Source organism: Pterocles gutturalis, unplaced genomic scaffold, assembly GCF_000699245.1.
Source record: "Pterocles gutturalis isolate BGI_N339 unplaced genomic scaffold, ASM69924v1 scaffold5941, whole genome shotgun sequence".
In the NCBI taxonomy this organism is placed as follows: domain Eukaryota; kingdom Metazoa; phylum Chordata; class Aves; order Pterocliformes; family Pteroclidae; genus Pterocles; species Pterocles gutturalis.
The window spans coordinates 12218-37514 of record NW_010100170.1 but is presented as its reverse complement, the minus strand read 5'-3'; the positions used below and the strand labels follow the sequence as shown (position 1 = coordinate 37514).

Here is a 25297-nt window from a genome sequence, read left to right as displayed (position 1 = left end):
CTTCTGGCTTTTCAACTCCTTTGCCCCGTGTCTGTAGGCAGTGGTAACTTCAGTGCCACAGTCTGGTTGTGGGTTGTCAAGGCTTGAACTGACTGTGTTGGAATTTTAAAGGAAAACAGATCCTAATTATCTTCAAATTATCTTTTAATTACCTTCAGAAATGCAAGTCTTAAGGAGTAAATGAAAGGGTAAATCTATCTCAAAGCCAAATTTCAAAATGAAATAGTAAATTTTGTCATAAGATATTAAGTGCTAGCACTTTGTATTTACTTTTTCAAAAATTAACATACAAGATGCTGTTTTCTCATTATCCTAATGTGTGCCGTTTAATTCTGAACAAAATGTGGGACACTGATGGAAAAGTAGTGCTTGGCTATTTAGATAATTTTTTAAAAAAGGAAAAAAAGTGACATGCTGGTTGAGAAGTGTTGTGATATTTATCTTCAGTAACAGGTTCCCTGGCGATAAAGGTATAACAGAAATTCTGATTTTTAAATATTTGTCACTAGAGCAGTGCTCCAGTGCATTGTGCTTCGCTCAGTGTTACAAAGTTCTGCCTGTTTAGTGTGGAACGCGTGGGTTGATGCTGCAGGTTAGCTCTGTGCTGTACTAATGAGTGTTGAACTGGAAATGCATTATTTCAGTGGCTGGTCTTCACAAGGGAAGAGATTTCAAAATACTTGTTACAACCACTTGAGACATCCTAACTAGGATAATGTCATTTCCTATTCATCAAAACAGCTTTGGGAAGTAGGAAAAACATTAAAGCAAAGATATTTTATTCTTATTTTCTGATATCAAACTATGAAAAATGATGTCTCGACTGAAGATTTTTAGCTTTGCTTCCATTCCCCTATCTCTTGGAAGTTTTAACTGTCTTAACACGAGGCTGAATTTTGTTCTGATAGTGCTTCACTGTGCCTTTCAAAGGCAGCAAAGTAGTGTATGACTTATATTTTGTGTCCTTGTTTTGTAGATCAGAGATTGGATCTGTGCAAGCTTGGGCCAAATGACAATGATACTGTTAGAGGACAGATAGTAGGTAAGTAAGGGGTTTAATAGTAGCTATAAGAATAACCTCCATAGATTACAGTTTTCTGTATTGATTTTTTTTTTTCCAAATTCACTGTCTAGTGCCAGAGTCATGTGGACCTCAAGCTAGAAGTATGTATGTAGAGAATTTAAAAAAAAGGGAAAAAAAAAAAACCAAACCCAAAACCCAACTAAACACCCAAACCACCCCAAAAAAAGCCCAAAACAAAACCCTCCAAATATTATTATGTGTTGGAACAGATGAGACCATAGATAACAAAACTTATGTAGAAGGTTCTTAATTTCACTGTGAAGAATGGTGACAGCTTGAGCCTGAACTCCCTGTGAAAAACCGACTACAAATTTCTTGGCCATTGAGAGTTCCAGCAAAGCTGTGCTTCCTGTAGGTTTTGCGAAAGGGTAAAATGTCTTGCTGTAACAGGAGTGGGCTGCTGTCTGGGATGAGTTGGTCAATTCATTTTGTGTTTTCACGGGTTATTAACAAGTCTGTCACCAATCTCCATAACTGTGCTTTGTCATTCTGCTAACTCATAAACCTCAAATAACTTAAGAATTAGAAAGAAGCTGTCAAATTAAAAAAAAGTCTCCACAAACAATAAACATTCTCTTTTTGCTGCATTATAAGTTGTTTCAGAAGGCAGTGTTTCTGGTAGGTCACTTAAGTCAAAAAAAAGTTGGTCAGGATAAGGAGGTCTTTATTTTTATGGCAAGATGTTAATGAGAATATTTGGACGTGGGGGGGGAAGGTGAATTTTCATGCTGTTTTATGTTCAATTCCTAGTTCACATAATATCCAAATAGCATTCTTGTTTTGTCAGCCAGGGAAAACTGTTGAAATATGAGTCAGCAAATAAGGGCTTCAGTGCACTCATCTGCTTTCCTTGAAGTGCTCTCTTCAGTAATTCCTGCGACTTCACATCTTTGTGTTGCTGTAACCATCTGTCTAGCATCTGATGGGCAGGTGTTTGCACAGTATTCTGATAAGAGTGAGGTGGCACAGGAGAGTCAAATGATGGTAGAAATGTGGAATCCTAAGTGCCTTGCCAGCGCTTCAGATTGTTCTTTAATATTAAATTTTCCACATGAGCTTGTGCAGAAGAGTAAAGGGTTAACCAGTCATTTTTCTAGGGCACGTTATGTTGTCGGTTTGGTTTGCTTTTTGGTTTTGCTCTAGTATACTAGTCCCCTGATCATCCATGCTGTATGTATGCAGTTTTGTGGGGTTCCTTGTAAGAGGAAGCTGAGCTCAGGTGACAGGAGAGCTTGCTCAGGGTCTCCTCCAGGCAGCAGAGCTGTGCTCTGCCCCAGCGGTCCTTCAGACATGGCACTGTCAGGGACTGTACCCTCACAGCGTGACGTGCTCTCATGCTGCCCTCCAGAGTATGCAGTATGCATCCTTGTCATCATGACTAGAACGCTAGCAGTAATTAAACAAGAAAAAAAACCCCACAAAACCCCACCCCAAAGCCAGAAGGGTCTCCATATGGGAAGCCTGGGGCACGTACCGTGCGTACCGTGCGGTGTGGGCACGGCAAATACACTTCACAGATAACTAGTTGTCAGAGATAACTAGTCAGAGGTGTGGCATAAACTAGACTGACCAGTTGGCTGAACCTGATGGGATCATGAAAAGTGGTACCGCCAACGCAGCTTTAATTCCTGTGGCATGCTGCTGGGCTGGCCCTAAATAGCAGGAGCTGCTGGCTGGCGTATTGAACCCAGGAAAAACCGCAGCTTGTCAGGTTACGGCAGAGACTGAGAACAAATCTGTAGGTTCTGCTTTCCGCTGTTATCAGAAAGGTCGAGTTTCCTCCATCATGGCTGTGTTTTTTAATTTAATGCATCCTTGGTAAGATTCCAGGGACTCCTGTCTTTTTTTTAGTTGAAATTGTCATTATTAATCTCCTTATATTTTAATCTTTCTTCACTATTGTTGAATGGGTGAATGGGCCCGAGTAAAACTAGGTAATTCTGCTGCAGTAGTTGCATTGCGGAGAAATCTTGATCAAGAGTGAGTGAGAAGACAAAATAAGTTATAAAAGTACTCTCAGTCCTTCTAGTGATAAACTGGCTTAAATTAAGAGGCTCTGCAAGACTGGAAAACAATATTAAAATGTAATTGATACCTTCAGCAGATCAAGTTACAAATCAAGAGTGCAGTGGATATGCCTTTCTAATTTGGGACAGGGAGCAAGGGGATCTTTATCTTAAATATCTGGGGTTATCTTCAAAGCGGGGAAGAAGAGGGGACGCTTGTGAGTAGTGGATGCAAAGGGCACCTGAACTGTGTCTTATTCTTGCAGCTCTCTTCTGTGCCACCATGTTATTTCTGATGTGGCGGTGCAGAAAAGAAATGAGTCCTTACTCATTACAAAATGAAGCCGTGCACAAATTTTGGTCCTCACGTAGGCAAAGAGGAGGTAATTGCCTTTGTTCAGTTTCATTTTTGTCTGTGTGTATTGCTTGCCAAACCTTGCCTACACGCAACAATGTGAACTTGTAATGCGTGGGTTTGTTGCAGAATAAATACATCATCTAAGATTTTGGTTTGGTTGAAAGTAAATTTAAGGTGTCTTTTGCTCTAGGAAGTTAGTGTTCATGGAGACAAGGAGTTCATCTTGATTAGGAATAAGGCAGGCAGGTACTGCAGGGCTCCCTGGGTTGGGCTGTTGAAAGCCCAAAATCCTGAATTTCAGAACATGTTGTTGTTGAAAATTTGGACACTGGCAAAAACTCCCAGTGCTACTACATCTTTTTCAACTTTGTTATCCTGACAGAAGTTCGGTTGTGTCTAGGTTAAGGTCTGAAAGTTTATGTCATTGCGTATATAAAAATAGGACTTGAAGACAGTTGTCCAGAGGTACATTAGTGCCTCCTCAAGAAATGTGTGCCGCAGCACGTATCTAGCTTTTTTAAGTCATTGTTTTATTGTTAAAGGCAAAACAAAGCAAACAAACAAACAAAAAAATAAAATCCCAACCCCACAGGAACACAAGTCTCATAAATTATCAGATTGGACACTTGTAAATTATGATATTGGGAACAAAAGCTGCCCCAAAAATCTTTGTTTTCATAATTGTAGTACAAAAGCTTCAGGCATAAATATCCATTACAATAAAACATGTAAAAAAAAATTAATTTAAAAAAAAGGGCTACAGTTTTGCTGAGGACTGTAAGGGCTTCTCAGGGTGCTGAGCACTGCATCGCGTGAGGGTTGCATTTAGCTCCTTACCACTGGTGTTTGAAAGCAGACAAGAAACCAAAGGTGTAGTGCTTCGAGCAGTTCAGTTCTGCCTGGTTTTGTGCGCGCGCGCGTGTGCGTGCGTGTGTTGAATCCCACGTGCACACACAAAATACATAAGGAGTGAAAAACCTACCGGCATCTCTTTGAGGTCTTTCTGCCAGCAGTTCTCCCGTTAGCAGTGCGAGCCTGGCAGGAGCACTGTCCCGCTTGCTGTCCCAGCCACGCGTGGGGTTGGCCACCCTGCTGCCGCCAGCCCAGCCACGCAGCTCTGCTGTGCCACGCTCCGTCTCGTTTGGAGAAAAGTTAACGACAGCTTCGGAGTTAACTTCTTTTTCTGCCTTAACTTGCACTCATATTCTTCTTCAAGCTAGCTTTTTTGAATTAATATATAGAGAATTGCGTGTATGAAAACGTACACTGCTTCTGTATCACTTCCTTTGATTCGTGGGAAGGAAAAAAAAGCCAGAACATTCAGCTTAGTCCTCCAAGTTTTACCATTTCTCTTTCAAATATAACTGTAATTTGCATTCAGATGTCATATTTTTAATAATTCTTTTATTATCTTAATAGTAAGTCTTCAGTCCAGAGACCGAATAGGCACAGGAGGACAAGTTGTGGACTGCAGTCGGTTGTTTGATAACGATTTACCCGATGGGTAAGCTGACATCACTGTGGTGTAAATACAAATACAGCTCATACAATAGACTTGTGCAGTAATGAGAAGTCAGTGTAGAAATTGCTTAATTTATATTTTTATTCTCACACTCAGAGTTCTACAGTTTTGAATTCAGAAGCAGGAGATAAGCCAGCTGGGATACAGAGAAGAGTTAATAGTTTGACCCTTGTTTTGTCTCTTCTTGAAAAATGGGATGTGCCATATATGAGCAGATGCATTAAAAAATATTCTTGTCTAAGAAAACATGTGTCTTTCAAATTATAGAACTGATAAACTAGTATAACATTAAATCACAGCCAGCAAACTGACTTCATCCATGTAGTAGGTTTGTAGCAAGGTGGCGAACGCACGGGCCTGGCTGTCTTCTGCAGCGCTCTGCAGAGGTGCACACTACTGTAAAAATGGATCACTTTTTCTTCCTTGTAAATCATAGCAAAAAAAATGTGACGAGAAAAGGTAATGGAGCCTGAGTTCTTGCTGTATTTACCTGCCAAAGGCTGGGTTTAGGATTTTGATTTGTCCCTGTGAGAGTTAATGACATCATTAACACCTAGAACAGTTTTGCGAATACAGAAAAATGCTCTGGTTTAGGTTCTGGTGCTGTCATCAGCTCTTTCAGAGCAAACACAGACCTTCTGAATGTGATTCTTGGCAGGTAAAGACAGGAGAAACTGATTTTTCAGATGATGAATTTTAAACTGTAAATGATCATCTAAGTCCTAAACAGCATTCTTTTGTTAATTTGGAGTCTGGAGAAGTCAAAAAACATTTTTGAACGTGCTTTTAAATTTTCACTTCAAAATGTTCCTTGTATAAATACTGCTTAATTAGTTGTGTAACCACAAAGCTAGCAGTATAGCCTTATGTATTTTAGAATGCAAAAGTAACAATAATTAAAAGGTCCTGTTATTTGAGGGTGACTTTTTAATGAAAGCAAGTGCGTGAAGATGCTGTGAAAGCACTTACTAGAATCAGTGGTCAAAAAGTTAAATGCATTATTAAACATGATGTTTTCAGGAAGTTTCTTTATATGGCTGTTTGTATTTAATTAGAATTCAAATATTTATTGAACGTGAAAGTGTGATATTGTTCGTTCTATGTGTGGTTCCAAGGGAAGAATATGAAAACAAATTCTGAGTTGAACTTTCGGTTGTTTCCTGTTACCTTGTTCAGCTAACATGATTCATAATAGTGTAAGTCTTCCTGAGTTGGCATTTATGTTGGAAACATTTTGTGCCCTGGTTTCCTGGAAATACCACTCATTGCCTTATCTCTCAATGTCTGAATTCTAGCTGGGAGGAGCGGAGGACTGCTTCTGGAAGGATCCAGTATTTAAATCATATTACACGAACAACTCAGTGGGAGCGACCAACACGGTAAGAAATAATTCAGGAAGCTGTGCGTGTGATGAAGTTTGCCTGCTGACCAGGAGCACTGAGCACAAGCGATTCTAAGTGGCTCTAACAGTATTCAGCATTCCTCTGAGACACTCTACAACCGCTGTGTGCCTTTTTCCTCTAACATCCTGTTCCTGTAGTCTGCCTTATATTTAACTCGGAAGAATCATTCTGATTAGATTTTTTTCCTCCCCTAATACTAGCATCTCTGGTTTCTTGTGGAGCTGCTATGGTATAGCTCTGTAAATAGAGACATTACAATGTGCAGAAATTGTAAGACGTTAAGAGAAGAGATGAGGAGTAGCTGACAGACATTGTCTATGTACATGCTAATGTCCGCAGTAATCCAGAACTTCTGAAGCTGATGGTTACAGGGCACATTTCGAAATCATTGCAGTCACCTTTTCTAATAACCGTAGATGTGTGTTGTGAAGCTGCTGCTCAAACCAGTTTTGCTGTTACCTGAACTGTAGACAGTGTCAGTGCATGTTTTTTCAGACTCTTCTGCAGCCTGTCTCTTCTATCCTCAGTAAATATATTCCAGTCTCTGCATGGATATATTTAACTAAAATAATCTGTGCTGTTAACACTGCCAGCTCTGATACATATTTGCAGTTTTCAAGTGAGTGAAGGTACTGAATAGTTTTTTAATTTATCTACCTGTATTTTTCCTCCTATGTTAAAATACCTATTCTAAGCTCTAGACACATTACAGTAGAAAAACAAATACAAAATATGTAATTTGTTTTGGGGATTTCCTGCATCCTTATCAATCCTTTTAACCCATTTTGAAATCCTTTTGAAAGCAACATTGAGATACAAAACCACATAATTCAGTCTTCCTCTTGCAGTTGAGGTCTCAAGAGCAACTGGTTTTTATCTTAGCCCTTTTTCACTATCCTTGCCTAATAACCTTCCTTAAAAATTAGAAGGAATAACAATGCCTGATCACTTCTCAGGTGTATGAAGGCAAGGTGAGAAAATTTGGGCTGTATGCTGCTCATTTAAAAAAAAAAAAAAGAAAATAATTTTACTCTCAGCACTCAGTTTAAGGTGGGAACTGCTCATGTGAGCACTTGGTATGATCTTGATCTTGCAGCATCATACACTGTCAGATCAGACCCCAAGACAGGTGAGGAGGTTTCCTAATTACTCTGGGATGAACCAGTGAGCACAGAACAGGAGCTTTCTGCCCCTTGTCCGGGTATCCTGCTCGACAAGTCCACTGCTCAGTTCTGCCATCCACAAAAGTTTCCCGAGAGCCCTTAGGTGTAGCTTCCATAAAGCACGTTGTGCAGCCCCGTGTCCCGTCAGCGATGCAGTTTTCATGTTTCTCCCCACAGGCCAGCGTCAGAGTACTCCAGTCCGGGCAGACCGCTGAGCTGTTTTGTGGACGAGAACACTCCAATTACAGGAACGAACGGTGCGACCTGCGGGCAGTCGTCAGATCCCCGGCTGGCAGAGAGGAGAGTCAGGTCACAGAGGCACAGAAATTACATGAGCAGGACACACTTGCACACTCCTCCCGACTTACCTGAAGGATATGGTATGCAAATTAAAATTTTTTAATTGTAGGTCTCCCAAGAAACTGGGAAAATGGGTTGTGTCTTCTCCTTGTATGCCAGATCCTTTTGATTCCTTAGTTTGGGGAAATCACTCTTTGTAAGGTTTTTTAATTGCATTTTTTGTTCTTATTAATTTGTCTTGATTTCACAGAGCAAAGGACGACTCAGCAAGGTCAGGTCTATTTTCTGCATACTCAGACTGGTGTTAGCACGTGGCATGATCCGAGAGTACCTAGGTAAGAAACAATGGAAGTATCCTTAAGGTGTCATATCAAAATAGTTTAAGCAGTACTCTCCTTAGAGTTTCCCTGTCTAATATTATATTTATGACTCTTGGCCCCTAATGTATCGTTTTAACAAGACATTCATCAAAATAAATTAATCTCTCTTCCTCAGTTCTTCAAGTTGTTATTTTAATGCAAAGATGGAAAATCAAGAAATTAATCAAGCACTGTTGTGAGAACAGGGGTAGTTAACTGATGCTACATCTTGCATATGAATTATAGCCAAGTCCAGGATTTAATATTCTGTAAAATAATGAAACAAAAAGTAGGATCTAAGCACTTGCAAACATTTAGATTTATCGAGATACTTCAGTGAAAACTGCGTTGGTTTTGGTTTTTAGTCCAGGCTTTGGAAGTTAACAGGACCTGAGAAACTGGCAGCGTATATTTATGAAGAACAAACTTTGTGACAAACAGGCTAGACAAATGTGATGGGTTCTGATGGAGGAGCAGACAAAGGGGAAAACCTGGAAAACCTAGTGGATGCCCCTTGTATGTTTAGACACACACAGTTTGTAGGGAACTACAGTCTTATCATTGGATTAGTTTAAATTTACTTGTCTGTGGGAATTACTGTGCCATGCACAGACTACCAAACGTAATTTACTGACGGAATGGGAAACTTGGTGCATTTTGAAGAAACTGATTGGAGTCACTGGGTCACAAAAAGCCTGGAAGCTGAAATGGTGAGCTGTGTTTGCAGTGCCAGGATGTTGGGGTTTTTTTAAAAAAGGAAGGGGGAAAAAAAAAAAAAAGGAGTTATTCTACATTTGAGTGTGGTAGCAAACATGTAAAACGCACGGGCTTTTTTACAGCAGTTTTGCTGTTACAGAGCAGAAATTAATATTTATTTTCTTTATAATGCTCTAACATGGATATTCCTAGAGCAATCATATGTGTGTTCAAGCATCTCATCAGCAGCGTATAAATGGGAATGAATTTGGGAGAGAGAGGCAAACAGTTAGGGAAGCTGAGAGGGACAGACCTGTGAGTCAAATACACAAACTGCTATTTTCAGTACTTAAGAGAAAATAAATCTGAAGTGTCCTTTTAGTTTAGTGCCCTTATTTACGCGATACGCGTGTACATATTGTACACGATTGTACACATGATTATTTCTGATGTGTTTGAAAGGAAAGAAGGATAACAGAAATTATTGTTAGCTTCTGATTGTTTTTTAAAAAAAAACAAGAAATCCTACTGAAAATTATTACCGCCTCAGGTCTGTGGATGGTGGTGTAAAATGGTGTGTGCAATTATTTATGAGAATTGTAACAACTTTGTCAGTCGCTGCTGCTGTTCATTCCCATGGAAATGGATTTTGGGTATCCTGGGAAGGTTCCAGTGCCTCATAGCCATAACTTCATTGTGTTTTTGAATTAACTTCTTTTTAATTACTACTTTTGTGGTACAAGAATATACTTGGATGCATTATGTGTAGGCTCGAGGGTGTGATGCAGCCGGCAGTTGTGCATTAGGAAGGCTGTGACTTGCATATTATACACAATGAGAAACTAGACTCCTCTAAAAAAACTATATGAAGATCTAATCCTTGGGTTTGTGGTGTAATAGTTTTGTGTGGAATCTGAGTTAGCACCGCTCGTGGGTGTGGCAGCAGAAACTGCACCAGCGTCTCTGAGAACAAAATGTGTTTGCGTGAGGATAGAGTTGATGTCATTTCTAAGAAATATTGTATTTTCATGCTGATGTGCCACAGTCATTTAGTTCATAATTTAGCAGCATGTGCATGGGTAACATCAGCAGAAGTTTGATTCCAGAGCCTTGGATTTCCATTACTGGCTTCTCAGCCTTTGGAGTCCCTGCAGCTGGCACCTTTTCAGCCACTCTGCCCCTTGGCTCTTTCCTCCCCTCGACTCACTTCATACTGGGAGGTCTGAAAACTTACACCTTTAAAAAAAGCTGCACTTGACAGTGTGAGGTATCCGAGGTGTGAATTATGTACATGAAAAAATCAGTAAGTGAACATTTTTGAAGACTAGTATTTGTTTTTAGTGAACCTCTGGAATGAATCTACATCTTCCTAATTTCAGCAGACTTTTCCTGAGAGCCATTCAGCTATCTCTGCATTGCTCAGTGCAGAGCTGAGTCATTGTTCATATAATATTTTATTTGAAATATTTTCTTAGAGAGCCGTTTGCTTCCCACTAGCACTTGGGACTTGGGGGCAAAACCTCCTGTGGCATACGCGTGTATCCCGTGTGTAATTCTTCATGGAAAGTGTAACTCTTCAGAAGTATAGTTTTGTTTTGTAGGAGTTCTTAAAGTGTGATTCAGAGTTCCTTACATGACTAATGTTGTTTTTAAAATGTTTTCTGTCAGAATTGGTGTAGAACTGCAATTCCATCTTGGCAAATACGGCAATGGTTTTATTTTTGTTTTAAGCCTGTATTAATTGAACATCTGAGGTTAGTTTGTAAAAACGAAGGCTATTTGATAAGAATTTTTTTCCTTATGGCATGTATTCTGGGGCGTGTGTTTTTTCTTTGGTGGGCTTGCACTTTGGGAGTAGAGATTCCAGCTGAACAGATCAAGTTTCTGAAACAATACATTTTCTCAGGCTTCATGGAATTGTTCTGTTACATTTACGCTTGCTTGGCTCGGAGGCCAAATGCTGAGGTATTTTTCATTTTATGTTTGTTTTCACAGGGATCTTAGCAACATCAATTGTGAAGAGCTTGGTCCACTGCCTCCTGGATGGGAGATCCGAAATACAGCAACAGGCAGAGTTTATTTTGTTGACCATAACAACAGGACAACGCAGTTTACAGATCCACGGCTATCTGCTAACTTGCATTTAGTCTTAAAGTAAGTCTGAAGTCTCCGGCACTTGTTGAGAGTAATAGAGGAAAGAAAGTGACTCTTGAGGGGTGCTAGTTTCTATAGCTATAGCAAGATTTATTTTGCCATCCAGTAGTATTTAACATATAGTTTTGTAACACACCACCAACCTACTCTGTTACACAGCAAAGATGACAGGTTTGGCTGTTCTTGAAAAAACAGAATCTCTACCAGCATTTAGGCAGGAATGTGGCTGTTGTGATGCTGGGAGTTGGGGCAGCAGGGGGGGAAGCAGGTGCTGTCTGGTGGAAAAGATTGGCTCTTAGAATGTTTTCTAACTGCAAGAGAGACACTTTCTTTCCTTTCCTTTATACATCATATTACTTTTAAGTCACTCACTATTTCTTTTAAAATACGAGGCTGCATTCAATAGCCAGTGGTACGAAACACTGTGAGTTAAGGCAGGGTGCACAAGTGCCCTGGTGTAAAGGATAAATAATTCAGGTCCTGTCTTCAGTTTAAGAGTAAGACTAGTTGAGATGTTCTCAAAGTAAGAACCCAATCAGATTTGTTGCCAAAAGAATAAAACGAAATAGGAACTGTATTTTTTTTCTTTACCTTAGTGTTCTCATAGCACATTTTTATATTGCATTTTTTAAAAGAGAAAGGGAAACTCAAAAGGATTCTGGCTCTTGTTTTTATTCCCTAAGCGCTCATTCCACACTGGGGGATTTTCTACTAAAAATGGAAACCAAAAAGCAAACAAACATTTCTTTTATTTTGTGTAGACATGGCTATGAGTTTGTCCAAGGTATTTGGGAGTTTGACACTCTTGTTTCTCCTACTAACACGTTTTAATACTCTTGGGAAACACCTGTGAAGTATTGAGTAGGTGTTAAGTGGAAGAAACAATGAAGAGCTGGTCAGATAGAAAGCCCTGCAGCCCTGGGCAAGGAGTGAGTAGGAGAAATAGTCCTTTTAAGGAAGTGAATCATTGGGAAGAAAAGCTGAAGGATAGAATAATGGGAACAAGCACTGAAAAGACAAAACCGAGGAATGGAAAGTAATATCCAGGAGGTCAACATATCTTTTGTGTAATACATAAAAGCTGGCTAGCCTGTGTCTGCCCAATATACATTTGAACTTAATGCCCCGAGAGGGAGAAGAGTCTGAAGACTGACAAATAAGTATTTTCTTTAGAGAAATCATTGGTTATGTACATGTATGTTAGAGAACTTTAGTAAGCTGCCATCATCCTGATGCTTTTGGCTTTTTTTTTTGTTTATAATTAAAACAAAGAAATCGCTACTAATTTTAGCTGGATTTAGGTTGGTAGTTTCAAATGAACATGATCTTGAAAAAAATTTACCAGTGGAGTAGCATGTTCGTGTTTGAAACACAGAAAAGTTCATTGCATTAAAAAGGAAGGAAACCTTCAGACCCTCTTAGCTACACCAGTGCAATTCTTGACCTGTAGAAAACTGAGTTAACTGGACCGTATTTGAAAAACTGCCCTTCACAGGCAGATTTATTTTTAAATGGCAGTAGGGTCATAGTGGCTAGTTCTACATGTATTGTGGAAGACAGATACATAACTAGCTTGTTATCTGGAAAACCCAGTTTGACTTTCAAGTTCTAGAATCATGGAACCATTTTGCATTTCTTTAAACTTAAAGTACTAATACAGTGTGCTTAAGTTTTTAATTTGTACATCTGTCTTTTATTAGGGAGGGATTTCAGAAATTCAACCAACAGTGTCATCAGTAAAGTCTGCTGCCTGATAAATCTTTTCTGGTGTTTATTCTTTGTTGCACCAAACAGGATATGTGAAAGCACCCCCCCAGCCCCTTCATTATTTGTTCTTTTTTTTTTTTTAAAAAAAAAAGTAGTTTGCCTTAGGCCTGTCATCAGCCCCTTCATTATTTGTTCTTTTTTTTTAAAAAAAAAAAAAAATAGTAGTTTGCCTTAGGCCTGTCACTTTGTAAATTATCTGAGAAATAAGTTGAGTATTTGGGTGGGATGGGTGTGATAGAGATGTAGGTTCAAAGGCAGAATAAAAAGTTTGCTCTCAGTGATACTGACTTTTCTATCGAGCTGAGTAGAGCAGATTGTTCTTCCAGTGATGACACTGTAAGTTATGACAATAATCAAACTTGTTACCAATTCTGTTTTAAAATATTGGCCAAGAGTTTGTGATAGGTCTTGATAGTTATGACACCTGACAAGTACTTAGCTATATCCTTAAAGCACTGTACAGAGTCAAGCATAGCCATTCAGCTGTGAAAACAAACTAAGAAATTAGATTTAATTACTTTAAGCACTGCAGATTGTTTAGCTAATACTGCACTGATTATTTTTAGTCTGATATGGAGGATGGCATTTTATTTTTCTCCTCCTAGTACTGCCCTATTTTAGATTGGTTTAATTTGATGCGTAGATGGTAAATTCATGCTCATTTCAGAGATGACGTTTTCTGTAAGACTGGTATTGGCTGGCTTTGTGTTTAGGGGACTTCAAGGTCGTATGCATGTTACTCACTTCAATATATAGTTATAACCTTCTCTGGTAGGCAGATACAAATAATATTTTCACGTTTATCCTTATGGAATTAGAAAGTTCATAAGGTAGAACAATTATTTTGTTTTAATTTGTATGTCAAGTAAATAACCCTTTAATTGAGGTTCATATTTAATACTAATGACAAGTGAAAAGAATTTACCATGCGCATAGCACAAGTGACATAGAGCCATACTCTGGAACCACATCGAGTGTGTGTCTCTGAATTATTGGAATGACTTGGTTTCTCAGGAATGACTTAAAATAACTGTAGTTTGTTGTAAGACCAATGTGATCAGCTTGAGAATAAAGTAAAGGTAGCCTTATTGAAAAAAAAAAAAACAAAAAAACCCACAAAACCAAAAAGACCCCCAAACAACAAATCACAGTGAAACTAACAAAATCCATTAAGCTAACTTCTGAAGTTCTGCATCCTGGGGCATAGTAACAAAGTGGGATTTCTGTGAATTATTCCCTCCCTAGAGCCCAGGAGTAAAGAGATATTATTATTAATATGAAGCTTTGAGTTATTGCTGAAGTGACCCACAGTGTGTGCCATTGCTAAATCTTGTGCTTGTAAGACTCAAGATAAAGATTTCCTGGTCGCCTGGAGTTAGCTTCCCTTGAGGCTGGTTTGTGCAAAATGGCTTTAAATGGAAGGTTTGCAAATAACAGCATAGCTGTCAGGACCACCAGGCAAGCTGGGAGCACCCCCACCCCTTTTTTAATGGCCAATTCTGGGTGTTCCTGTGGTGAAAGCCCGCTGGAGGTGAGTTGGGGCTGGCCAGGACAGCCTTGTTTCAAAACACACAACAGGCTGAAATTTTAAAATTTATTCAACCTGTGTTTGGTTCCATCTAATATTTTTTTGGTCTTTGATGTTGAAAAAACTCCACTTAATTATTACCAATCCACTGGAACACATTCTGAATTGTAAGCTTTCTTATTTAGCCAGTAAATCTCGGGTACTCTCTTGTGTTCCACGCAGATATTTTTCTCATGGTTTAGGTACAATCTGACTTTTCTCCTGTGTTGTTTGGAAATGCCATGCTAAGAAGCTATAAAAATATCCATTTACTGCGTACACGCAACGACATGAGAGGGGACATCCCTGCAACGTGATTAATTTACTTTTCCTAGTAAGAAGTTAGATTTACAAAATCTCTCCGAATTGCTAGTAAAAATACTTGTTTATCTGTGCCAATTAGCTCCATGCGAACTCCCGCATTCCTGTGGTCCAGACTAGGCCAGGTACAAGGGACACGGTCCCTGCCAGGCTGCCAGCACAAACATCTTTCTGTAAGCTCACTCTTTTTCAGACAAGCCATTTCAAACAGACGATGGTATTGACCGTAGATTAGAGGCATAGCGGTTGGCAGATCCCTGAATTTTAAAATGGAGGAAGGCAAAACACGCAAAGGAAAGATGGAAATGGTATCTGAGAAATTCGGTGTCAGCAGCTTAGTAGTGAAATAATAGGATATTATTTATATTTGTATAATAATAGGGATAATACCTTCCTATGTAGTGCTGAGCCTTTTACATCTAGTGTAATAGAAATAACAAACCCTAAAAACAACTGATAGTTGCCAGGAAAGACCGAAGCATGTGTCTCTAGTCAGGATAAAATCTCTCTGAATTTATTTTCCACTGCACCCGGACATTTTTAGCGTAATCACAGAAATAATCATAGTAAACTGAAAGTAGCTTAGTTACAGATTTAACTTTTAAGAAACATCTGAAGAAAAGAGGGGATGTATGACTTGAATATCTGCAAACAGCTGTGTTTGTTTCTAGCCGCCAGAATCAACTGAAGGACCAGCAGCACCAGCAGCAGCCGCAGGTAGTGTCCCTGTGCCAGCTTCCAGACGAGGCCGAGTGCCTGACCGTGCCGAGGTACAAGCGAGACCTCGTGCAGAAGCTCAAGATCCTGAGGCAAGAGCTCTCACAGCAGCAACCTCAAGCTGGCCATTGTCGTATTGAGGTCTCCAGGGAGGAGATTTTTGAGGTAATTTGAGAATTTGACCCGTTTCTGAACGCTGAGGGAAGGGGAGGAGGGTTGTTCATACCCGCCTGAAGTCATTCAGTTAGATGAGATCTTGGAGTCTGGAGATAAAGCTGGAATTTTACCGGCGGTGAGTGGGAAAAGGAAGCATTTCAAGGGGATGTTAAGAACAGTTGTGTGCTTAAAGTAAATGTATTTATGCTGTAGAGAAGAAGAAAAGTGAGGAAAGCTTTCCCTGTGGCTGGAGATGTACAGACTGTGTCAGGGCTGAGGAAGGAGTCCGAGCGCTCCATGTATCTGGAGATACCGTCTCGCTTCTTCCTTGAATATCAGAACACTGATGTCTGGTGTAGAAGGAACGTTACAAATTGAAAACTAAACTATTATTAATGATGTTTGATCTATTGTAACTCAAGTAAAATTGCTATTGAACAGCATTCATCTTTAGAGTTTGGATTACTTAGCATCTGTCTCAATTCAGGTTGATTTTTTTTTTTTAAATTCAGAATCAGACTAATTTTATGAATTGTCTATGCTTCTGAATGACCAGAGATACCCACAGTGGGATGTCTGCATTTTATTTTGTGACATTACTCAGCAGAATAATTGTGCTGAATTGATTAAACGCAGTTATAGTTCATTGGCTTTTTCTGGAGAACAGTCTGTTTTCTTGAGAACTGTCACCCATCCCACCCATCCCTGCTGCATTTTTACCCCACCCACAAACTTGACAGCCCCACTGCGTTGTCACAGTTTTTCCAGCCAAGAAAGATTTGTGTTGGTCTTCCCTTTGGAGACAGTCAAATCACTTCATAATCAGATAAAAAAGGAGAGGGGGGGAAAGGCTGCTGTACAGCAGTGAGAATTATGATGTTCTTGTTCTGAAAACTGGGGTCCAGGCACACCTCCCTCTTCTCTACTGCAAAGCCAAAGACTGGGGCACTGGACATAAATACAAAGTAGACTTTTTTGGTTTAATTTCTTTTAAAAAAATAGCTTTAGTTTTGCCTCTTTCAGCTTTCTTTTTCTGTTTACTTGGTGAAGTGTTACTGATAGAGGAATAATTTTGTAGATTTACGGGGATGGTATTGATGCTTCTGTTCTTAAGATGCTTCTTGAAGGTTTGCACCTGTGTTACACCCAGAGTAGAAGCTCCACTGTTGGCTTTTCAGACTGCAAAAATTGTGAGCCTTTATGCAAAACAAAAGTTTATTGACACAGATTTTAATTTTTTATAAGTTATATGAGAATGAGAGAATGTTCTGAGCACTGTGCACCTCTGGAAATCGAAGGGAAGGTGGTTCTTCTCACGTATCTGTTTCATTTAACAAGTGCTACCACATTTGTAGAAAACTAAGTAACAGTCTGTGATTTGAGAAACCGGTTAGTATCTAGGAAAATAGCATCCCCTTTAGTAGTGTCCCCTTTGGACTTGGAGTCTGAGACTCCATTTCTAACAACCAGTATTAGCTTCTTGTCTGTAAGTAGCAGTTAACCAAGTGTTATGTGTTTACAGGAATCCTACAGGCAGGTCATGAAGATGAGGCCAAAAGACCTGTGGAAACGGTTAATGATAAAATTTCGTGGGGAGGAGGGCCTCGATTATGGAGGTGTTGCCAGGTAAACAGTCCTTCTGTCTCTTTCCCCGCACCCCAACCCCACCAGCTACACCTGTGCTTTGAATCCAAAACCAGCCCTCTATAAGCCCTGTTTATTTAGTCTTATTTATATTTATTTATGTAACAAATTGCATGTCAGAAGAATGTATATTTTCAGATAGTCTTTTAAAGGAAAAAACTGCATCAAAAGAGAACGAATTTATTGGAAATAATTCAAAATGCATGTTACAGATCGCATCAGACATCTATCATCTATGTGAGACAAGCTTTTGGTATCTATTGAAATTACCATGTTTTTCTTTGGTTAGTAAAGCTTGGGTATTTGAGAATTTACACCACTAAATACTTGGCTTTGTGGCAGAACTTTGATCAAAAAATATGCTTTATTGCAAATTCCCGCTATTGTTTGAAGCAAAATGTTAAAAACTAGCAGTTAGTAGGCAGCTAAAATCTACCAATAGTCTGAGGTTATTTTTCACTTGATTATAAAAAGTGACATCGATTGTATGAAGATATTCTTCACATTTTCAGACAGTGCTAGTACGAGAATTGCACAGATGTTGGTTTACTTCACTGAAAATATTCCCCACCTCTGGCGTGTGGATCTGCTCTCTCTAACTGAGTGTTGACTCATTTAGGAGTGTTCGCTGTTTGCGTTGCATTGCATTTTTTTGACATTAGTATTCATTTCAAAATAGGGACGATGCTCCCAAACAGCCCATCTTCTGCATCTGTGGGTGGTGTCTGGGACGGGGCTGGCAGGTTATGGGTGTCGTCAGGAGTTTGCAAACGGCCACCTGGGGTTTTCACTTAACCCAGTCCAAAATATTTTAACATGGTAATTAGCCATAAGGAGTAAACAGTCTTGTTGAATCAATTACTATTAATTGTTTGATGATGATAATAGCGTTCAAACTAAAGCAGTTACAGATGTTACTGCGCACTGGTTTCCAAAGTATCTGCTGGTGTCTTTGGGCACGGGTTTTGTTTCTAGTCTGTATGCTGTGGAGCCTTTGCCATCTTCCATACACGAACACAAAACCAAGCTAGGAAGCGCTGTGGTTTTCCCAATCCTTAGACCATTATTTACTGGTTTGTGAACATGTAATTACAGTTGTAACTAAATATATCTGTTACCTGTAGACAGTTTATGTTGAAAGCTTTGACTCGAACATCTCTGTAGCAGAGTCAGTAGAACACGTAGTGTCTTGTCTTGATGGGTGAAGGAGAATCACAGCCAGAAACTCTCTTGGAAATAGGTAACCTGGCGGAAAATCTTGGAAAGCTGGGAAATACGTCAGCTGTCGGGTGCTGTGCAGTTACTAAGCCAGTAAAAATAATTCTGATTTCAGTCTTATCTAAGCACGCTCAGGGGTAGCTTCCTTCCTGTTTGTGTTTAACAACAAGATTTAAAAACCATACTATTCTGAAAAGATTCTCAGTGTTGGAATGCATTTGTCTAAAGTACATAATATGTCATTTTATTTTCTTCAGGGAGTGGCTCTATCTGTTATCACACGAAATGTTGAATCCATATTATGGTCTCTTCCAATATTCCCGAGATGATATCTATACACTGCAAATCAACCCAGACTCTGCAGTCAACCCGGTACGGCTGGTAACATGAGTTCTGTAAATGATCGTTTTGTGAGTAGAAATTAAATACATCTGCAGAGAGTTCTAGACTCAGGAACCTAATTCTCACGTTAGTATTGCTAGAGACTGGATTTGTGCAATAATATGATAATTTCTTTTTACTACTGATCAAAGAAACTTCTCAAATGTGTTCTTAATTTTCTGTAAGATCTCAATTTATGTTTCCTTTGGGAGAAATTAAGTTTATTTTGATTCTTAGTAGTAAAACTTCTAGACTGGAAGCAATATACTCAGTGTGCTGGGTATAAAAACACAAAACAAAAGCTCTGGATGTGTTTTCAGGTTTGTTTTGGTTTTCTTTTTTTTTTTTTTTTATTTCTATTGAAATTTTATTTCGTATTCAGCAGATATAACCTGCAGGTCTTACTTAGCCGAATGGCTTAGTCTCTTCTTTCTATTCTAGGAACACTTGTCGTATTTCCATTTTGTTGGACGGATAATGGGGATGGCTGTGTTTCACGGACACTATATTGATGGGGGCTTTACGTTGCCTTTCTATAAGCAGTTGCTAGGGAAGCCAATTACGTTGGATGATATGGAATTGGTTGACCCTGATCTTCATAACAGCTTAGTCTGGATCCTGTATGTACTGTGTATTGTGTCTTGTAACGTTAGCGTTCTGTCTCGGTTAGCATGTGATAATGTTCCTAAATCCAGGTGAAAAGGAATTAAGTGTATTTTGATTTCCTCCTCAGGCAGATTTAAGAAAAATCTTTCTTGTACAATTCAGCTTCCTTAAGGCTTAAGATGCTCAGGGTATTCAAATTTGGGGAGCAGGGGGGAGAGAAATGGTTACTGAGCTGTAAAGTGCTCAGGTCATAAATTTTAATTTATTAATTTTGCCTATCATTAAGAGTAAAATGTTACTAAAATATAACAGTGAACCTTTGATCATGGGTTTAAAGTATAACATAGTAAAAATGAATGTTCACCTTTTATTTCCAAGAAGTAATTAGAAATGCTTTTGAAAAACTCAGCTGTGATGTCTGTCAGATCTATTTTGGCTGTAATGTATTTGTAGAATGTATTTTCACTGAGTCACTTGCTTGTTTCTTTCCCCCAGTGAGAATGATATCACGGGAGTCTTGGACCATACGTTTTGTGTCGAACACAATGCATACGGGGAAATTATTCAACACGAACTGAAACCCAATGGCAAAAGCATCCCTGTGACAGAGGAGAACAAAAAGGAGTATGTCAGGTACGTCAATACCTGTTGCAAAGTTTTTTTATGTTCCTCATAGTGGGGAGGAACTTATTTGAAGTAATTGATAGTGTTGTGTTATTGGGTTTTTTCCTCAGTGGTGGTGTGATGGTGGTGGTGTGTGTATTCTTGTCAGTAAGGCCCTTTTTTTTTTTTTTCTTTCTTTTTGGCTGGATAAATTGCAGGTTTATTCTATTTGAATACATCTTTCACAAAACCAATTTGCACTTGCTTGCAGACTTTATGTAAACTGGCGATTTTTACGAGGAATTGAAGCTCAGTTTCTGGCTCTACAGAAGGGATTTAATGAAGTAATCCCGCAACATCTGCTGAAGACATTTGATGAGAAAGAGTTAGAGGTCAGTACACCAGCGTTAGGTTATGTCGTCAAGTGTAACAATGAAAGCCCCAGGCGTTCTTCTGAGACTGAGTAACATGCGAAGCTGTGTCCCCAGTGCTGCGGGGGTTTGCAGGTGCGCGGTTACAAGAAATACCGTCAGTGTGAGGGGTTACCGGGTCACAGAGTCACTGGGACTGTGTGCCTTCCACTGAGAGCTGCGAGAGTGTTTCTCAAGGTGACATTTCATCACAACTGCAGAAGTGGTGGTGGAAGAGGAGCCCCTCTCCTGTACCTGCAAACCCCGCCGAACCCACTGAGAAGTGTCTGCAGGGACCTCAGGTTGTTTCAGAGAGCGTTGCTCCAGCAGAGCTGGTGGTGCACGTTTATCACGGTGCGCTTTCACGATATTAAATTCAGTGCTGCCAGGAGAATTGTCTGTCTCCCTTTCACCTCCCAGCCCTCCCAGCGCCCTGCACTGACTGTCGTGTCAGGCAGCTCTGTGGTTTTGCAGAGCTGAGTTGTGCCAGACTGAACTGGCCCTGTAAATACAGCACAAGGAAAGGTGCTGTCACCCATAAATGTGCTACAACATGTCAAGATGGGCATCCAAGCAATATCCTCTCAAGGCAAATCCCACAGATCCCAAGCTTGTTTTAAAACTGAAATCTAATATACAGTCTGTTAGCTGTGGAGCTGAGGCTTTAGCTGTATAAAATGGCCACAAGGTGAATTATTCATGGTTTCCTCTGTTCACTGCACTCGAATGTCAGTGATTGCTCTTCTTTTATCCTGAGTGTTCTCATCCGACACCACTGAGCCAGCCATGCCGTTAACCCGGGATCATGGTGCAGATGCAGAATAAGAAAGGGGAAGGTCCGATGTTCTTAGTCACAAGCAAATGTCTTCATAATCATATCCCTGTTAAGCTTAAACTGATCCCTTCTGGGTCTCCGTTTTAGAAATGCTGAAAGCTCTTCCTCAGGAAAGAAGTCTGATTGTGTTACACAGATGGTATGACAAGAACGAGATTACTTTTGGCCGTCCAGAGTCGGACCAGCCAAACTACACCCTTAGCTGTGCTCTGGAAAGAAATCAGGAGTTCAGATGTGAATTCTGCATGTGCTTTCACACATGGGTAGAATCTGTGCTTCGGTTATTTGATGACAGGTCAAGACACTTTAATATAAGCTTATGAAATGGTAGATTTTTTTTTTTTAATTTGAATTGAGGCTATTTAAGAACTGTCTTGTGTACAAAGGTAAGATTAAAAAAAAAAGTTCTATTTCTGCATTGCTTAAGATTAGTAGGAGGTTGTAATTTGCCTTTGGTATAAAATATGTTGATTTTTCAGAATCAGTTATTCATCATTTGGCTAGCTCCAAACCCATTTTTATGTTGATCAATGATGAAATATTTCATTATATTTTAAATTTACAGCTCATCATTTGTGGACTGGGAAAAATTGATGTTAATGACTGGAAGGCAAATACGAGGTTAAAACACTGTACCCCAGACAGCAACATCGTGAAATGGTTCTGGAAAGCTGTGGAGTTTTTTGATGAAGAGAGGAGAGCACGGCTTCTCCAGTTTGTGACTGGCTCATCCCGAGTGCCTCTGCAGGGCTTCAAGGCACTACAAGGTAACGTTCTCCACAAGCCACTGCGAGCGCCTGTGCTTGGAGGAAGCTGTAGGAGACACATCACAGAAACATGCGCTGAAAATTATGCTGGCTGGCTGCACTGTGGCTTCAAGAGCGATTGTTAATGCTCTGATGAATAACAATCACAAATAGTCTTCTGTGTGTGTTTATTACCTTTTTATTTATCTGTACAGAGCTCTTTTGTTTCAGTTACGCGCTTGCTTCTCTAGCAAGAAGCTCTGATCAGCAGAGATCTTAGTGGGTTCTCCTGTGTTTTCTGGCATCCTGCTTTTTCATTTGTCTTTTACAAACCCTCATCACCTGTACAGCTCTGGGGCCAGAAAACGCCAACGTGCCGTGTTCTTGCGGTTCTGACAGCAGAGCCACTTCCTAATGCTACTTTTATTGTAAGAGCAGCACAGTCACAGACAGCCCTGGCGTCAGAAACAATCACCTTAATTACCCGCCTGGCTTCTGAGCCTGGTGGAAGCTCTGGTCTCTCTCGCAGCAGCTCTGGCTGCAGCCCGTGCTGCTCTGCCAACACACGTTACCCTGTTTCACCCTCCCACAAGGTGGGAGAAAACTACCGGGGGGAAACTTCAACAATTCACCCTCCCACAAGGTGGGAGAAAACTGCCGGGGGGAAACATCGACCATTTCAACAGGTAGAAGATTCCAGCAGCACACAAATGCGATGGGAACAGCTGCCATGTACTAAAGCCAGTTGCTCTCGAAATCCGTTTCTTCTTCATTATCCCTTCGTTACAGGATAGAAGCCCTTGTTTTCTTTTTCCTCTGTTCTTGAGTTATAAAATGTTCAAGCTCAGGAATACTGAGTTTGAGACCCCAGCTACTGTAAGCAGCATATGATACTTGTGTTTAAATACCAGTGCAGAGAGTGGGGGGGCTTGTTCAGGCAAAGCGTGTAACCGTTAACCACCTCAGAGGAGTTACAGGTAATTATTAACCCTACCACTGATGCACTGTTAGTGTAGCGGAGCGAGTGTGTGGAGAATGGTGATGGAAGTAACAGCAGATAACTTCATCTGTGCTGCGAGTTCTGCTGTGTCCGTACTGTGAAACAAGTGTCCTGTGAGCAGAGGGAACCTGCTTTCCTACTGATCGGAACATGAAGGTTGTCAGACTTAGACCAAGTTGTCCTGGCACAGCCCACCAAGCTCACGTTCTTGTTTAACAGCAGAGTCCCCACGAGAAAGACTGACCCTGGGGATTGTGTTCTTGAGTGTCTGTCTGCTCAAGAATTGAGGTTTTTCTAAGGTTAGGGCATTTGTAACCTCTTTGGGAAATCTTCAGCATGTAAGTCTAAAAGACTGCTGTGCTGCAGGCTTTTTTCTTTAGCAGAGAGTTTAAGGGAATCTCTGTAAAGTCAGATCATAGAATCGTTAAGGTTGGAAAAGACCTCGAGGATCATCAAGTCCAACCCACCACCACCCAACCCACTAACCCACGTCCCTCAGCACCACATCCACACGTTTCTTGAACCCCTCCAGGGACGGTGACTCCACCACTGCCCTGGGCAGCCTGTTCCAATGCCTGAGCACTCTTTCAGTGAAGAAATTTTAATTTAACTAAATTAATTAAGAAAATTAATTAAACAAAATTATAGGAAGTTGGTATTGTGACTCTTCTATAGAATTTGAATGGACTTGGCCACTACTCGAGACCTGTTACAAACTGGGGACAGGTACGGCTGCATAAGTTTTGTTCTCTAGGAAGTGCAAGAGGATTTAAATTAAAAACTTTTAGAATTACATAGTGCACTGTGTAAAACAGGTATTCTTCCTTATCAGTGCTTCCTTCTTGTTTATCCTTCAATGGTTTCAGTAACTGCATGGTTATTGGGGTGGGTGGAGGGGAGGAGTCGCTCCGATAAGCACTGTGAGTTCGGTTTAATTTTTTTTTCCTGCCTGTTAAAGATTTCAACTTCTCTCTTTTTGTGGTTTTAGTTAATTTTTTGTTGGTGTTGCAGTGCAACAAAGACACTTCATATTATGCAATACAGTAGTAGCAGAGATCTTTTCTGGGTTTTCAGGTGCTGCAGGCCCACGACTATTTACAATACATCAGATTGATGCCAGCACTAATAATTTGCCGAAAGCTCATACCTGGTAAGACTTTTTCAGGTCTTAATTATGATGTATCTCTGAATTTTAAGCAGTCTTTTTTTTCTTCTTCTTCTTTTTCCTTTCTCCTTTTCTGACATAATAGATGGTGTCCTTTACAGAGTAGTAAAGGTGCGAAAACTAGAGATTTATATTATTTATATGAAGCCCTGTTGGCCTTGAGAAGTATTCTTTTGTCAGTGTTTCAAGTACGTTAAATAAAGTGTAACAGGACTGTGCTCGGTGATGCTCAAAGTTCCAGATCGCTGAAACTTCTGCCTTCTGTCCACAGCTTTAACCGAATAGACATTCCTCCTTACGAAAGCTACGAGAAGCTATACGAGAAGCTGCTAACTGCCATTGAAGAAACATGTGGGTTTGCTGTGGAATGACCCTTCACAGGCTTACCTGAGACTCTATTTATACTCCTGTCAGCCAGAAAGCCCTTCCCTCAGCCAAGACTCAAGAAATGCTTGAAATACAGGAAACTTTCCCTTTTCTACACTAGGACACTGGGAGGGAAAGGACAACTTTGGAATTTTTTTTTTTTTTTTTTCAAGAAAATAGGTTCTGTGGTTCTGCCATGGGATCATTCAGCTGCTATTAAAAACTAATATCTTGAACATACAGAATGCTGACTTTTCCTACATTTCAACAGTTAAGCAGTATTCTATACTTAAAGACTACTACTATTTTTGTAAAAGGTAACCTATTATATTTGCCTACCTGATTTCTATTCTCAGATACCAAGACACAACTTCAGCAGTCGGTACAAGTCACATTTCAGCCTGTTTTAAATGTATGATACTGAACAGCATCTATACCTGCTATTTTTGGAAAAAATATTTTGGATTATTCTAACTTTGCATAAAATTGGCTGAAAGAATCATTAATCTTTTTAATTAAAGCCACTTACATGTTAACTGCATTTTCTTATAGTAAAACAGTATATTCTGCAATGTAAATTCAACTTAAATGTTACCACAGGGGACTTTTTTATATTTTTCAAGCATGAATTACAAATACAATGTTTTGGGGTTCTATTTATATCACTTGTCAGATTCCTGAAACAAAATTTTTAGTGCGAGTGACACATACTGTATTTGGTACAGTACTTGTGTGAACACGTGGAATAGA

The 25297-nt window shown here is 39.8% G+C and overlaps 1 protein-coding gene across 1 annotated transcript in view; it reads left to right on the top strand.

Moving 5' to 3' along the window:
* The window catches only part of SMURF2 (SMAD specific E3 ubiquitin protein ligase 2), a 39548-nt gene extending 14996 nt beyond the window's left edge, over nucleotides 1-24552 (top strand). Inside the window, exons 5-20 of the mRNA XM_010078603.1 lie at nucleotides 977-1042; nucleotides 4868-4952; nucleotides 6266-6349; nucleotides 7714-7916; nucleotides 8087-8171; nucleotides 10887-11045; nucleotides 15372-15582; nucleotides 17096-17199; nucleotides 18693-18807; nucleotides 19258-19436; nucleotides 19918-20055; nucleotides 20297-20417; nucleotides 21836-22037; nucleotides 22985-22993; nucleotides 24091-24166; nucleotides 24453-24552. Of these exons, the coding sequence (XP_010076905.1) occupies nucleotides 977-1042; nucleotides 4868-4952; nucleotides 6266-6349; nucleotides 7714-7916; nucleotides 8087-8171; nucleotides 10887-11045; nucleotides 15372-15582; nucleotides 17096-17199; nucleotides 18693-18807; nucleotides 19258-19436; nucleotides 19918-20055; nucleotides 20297-20417; nucleotides 21836-22037; nucleotides 22985-22993; nucleotides 24091-24166; nucleotides 24453-24552 (1937 nt within the window). The remainder of the gene's footprint in view (nucleotides 1-976; nucleotides 1043-4867; nucleotides 4953-6265; nucleotides 6350-7713; nucleotides 7917-8086; nucleotides 8172-10886; nucleotides 11046-15371; nucleotides 15583-17095; nucleotides 17200-18692; nucleotides 18808-19257; nucleotides 19437-19917; nucleotides 20056-20296; nucleotides 20418-21835; nucleotides 22038-22984; nucleotides 22994-24090; nucleotides 24167-24452) is intronic.
* Nucleotides 24553-25297: the final 745 nt, after the last annotated feature.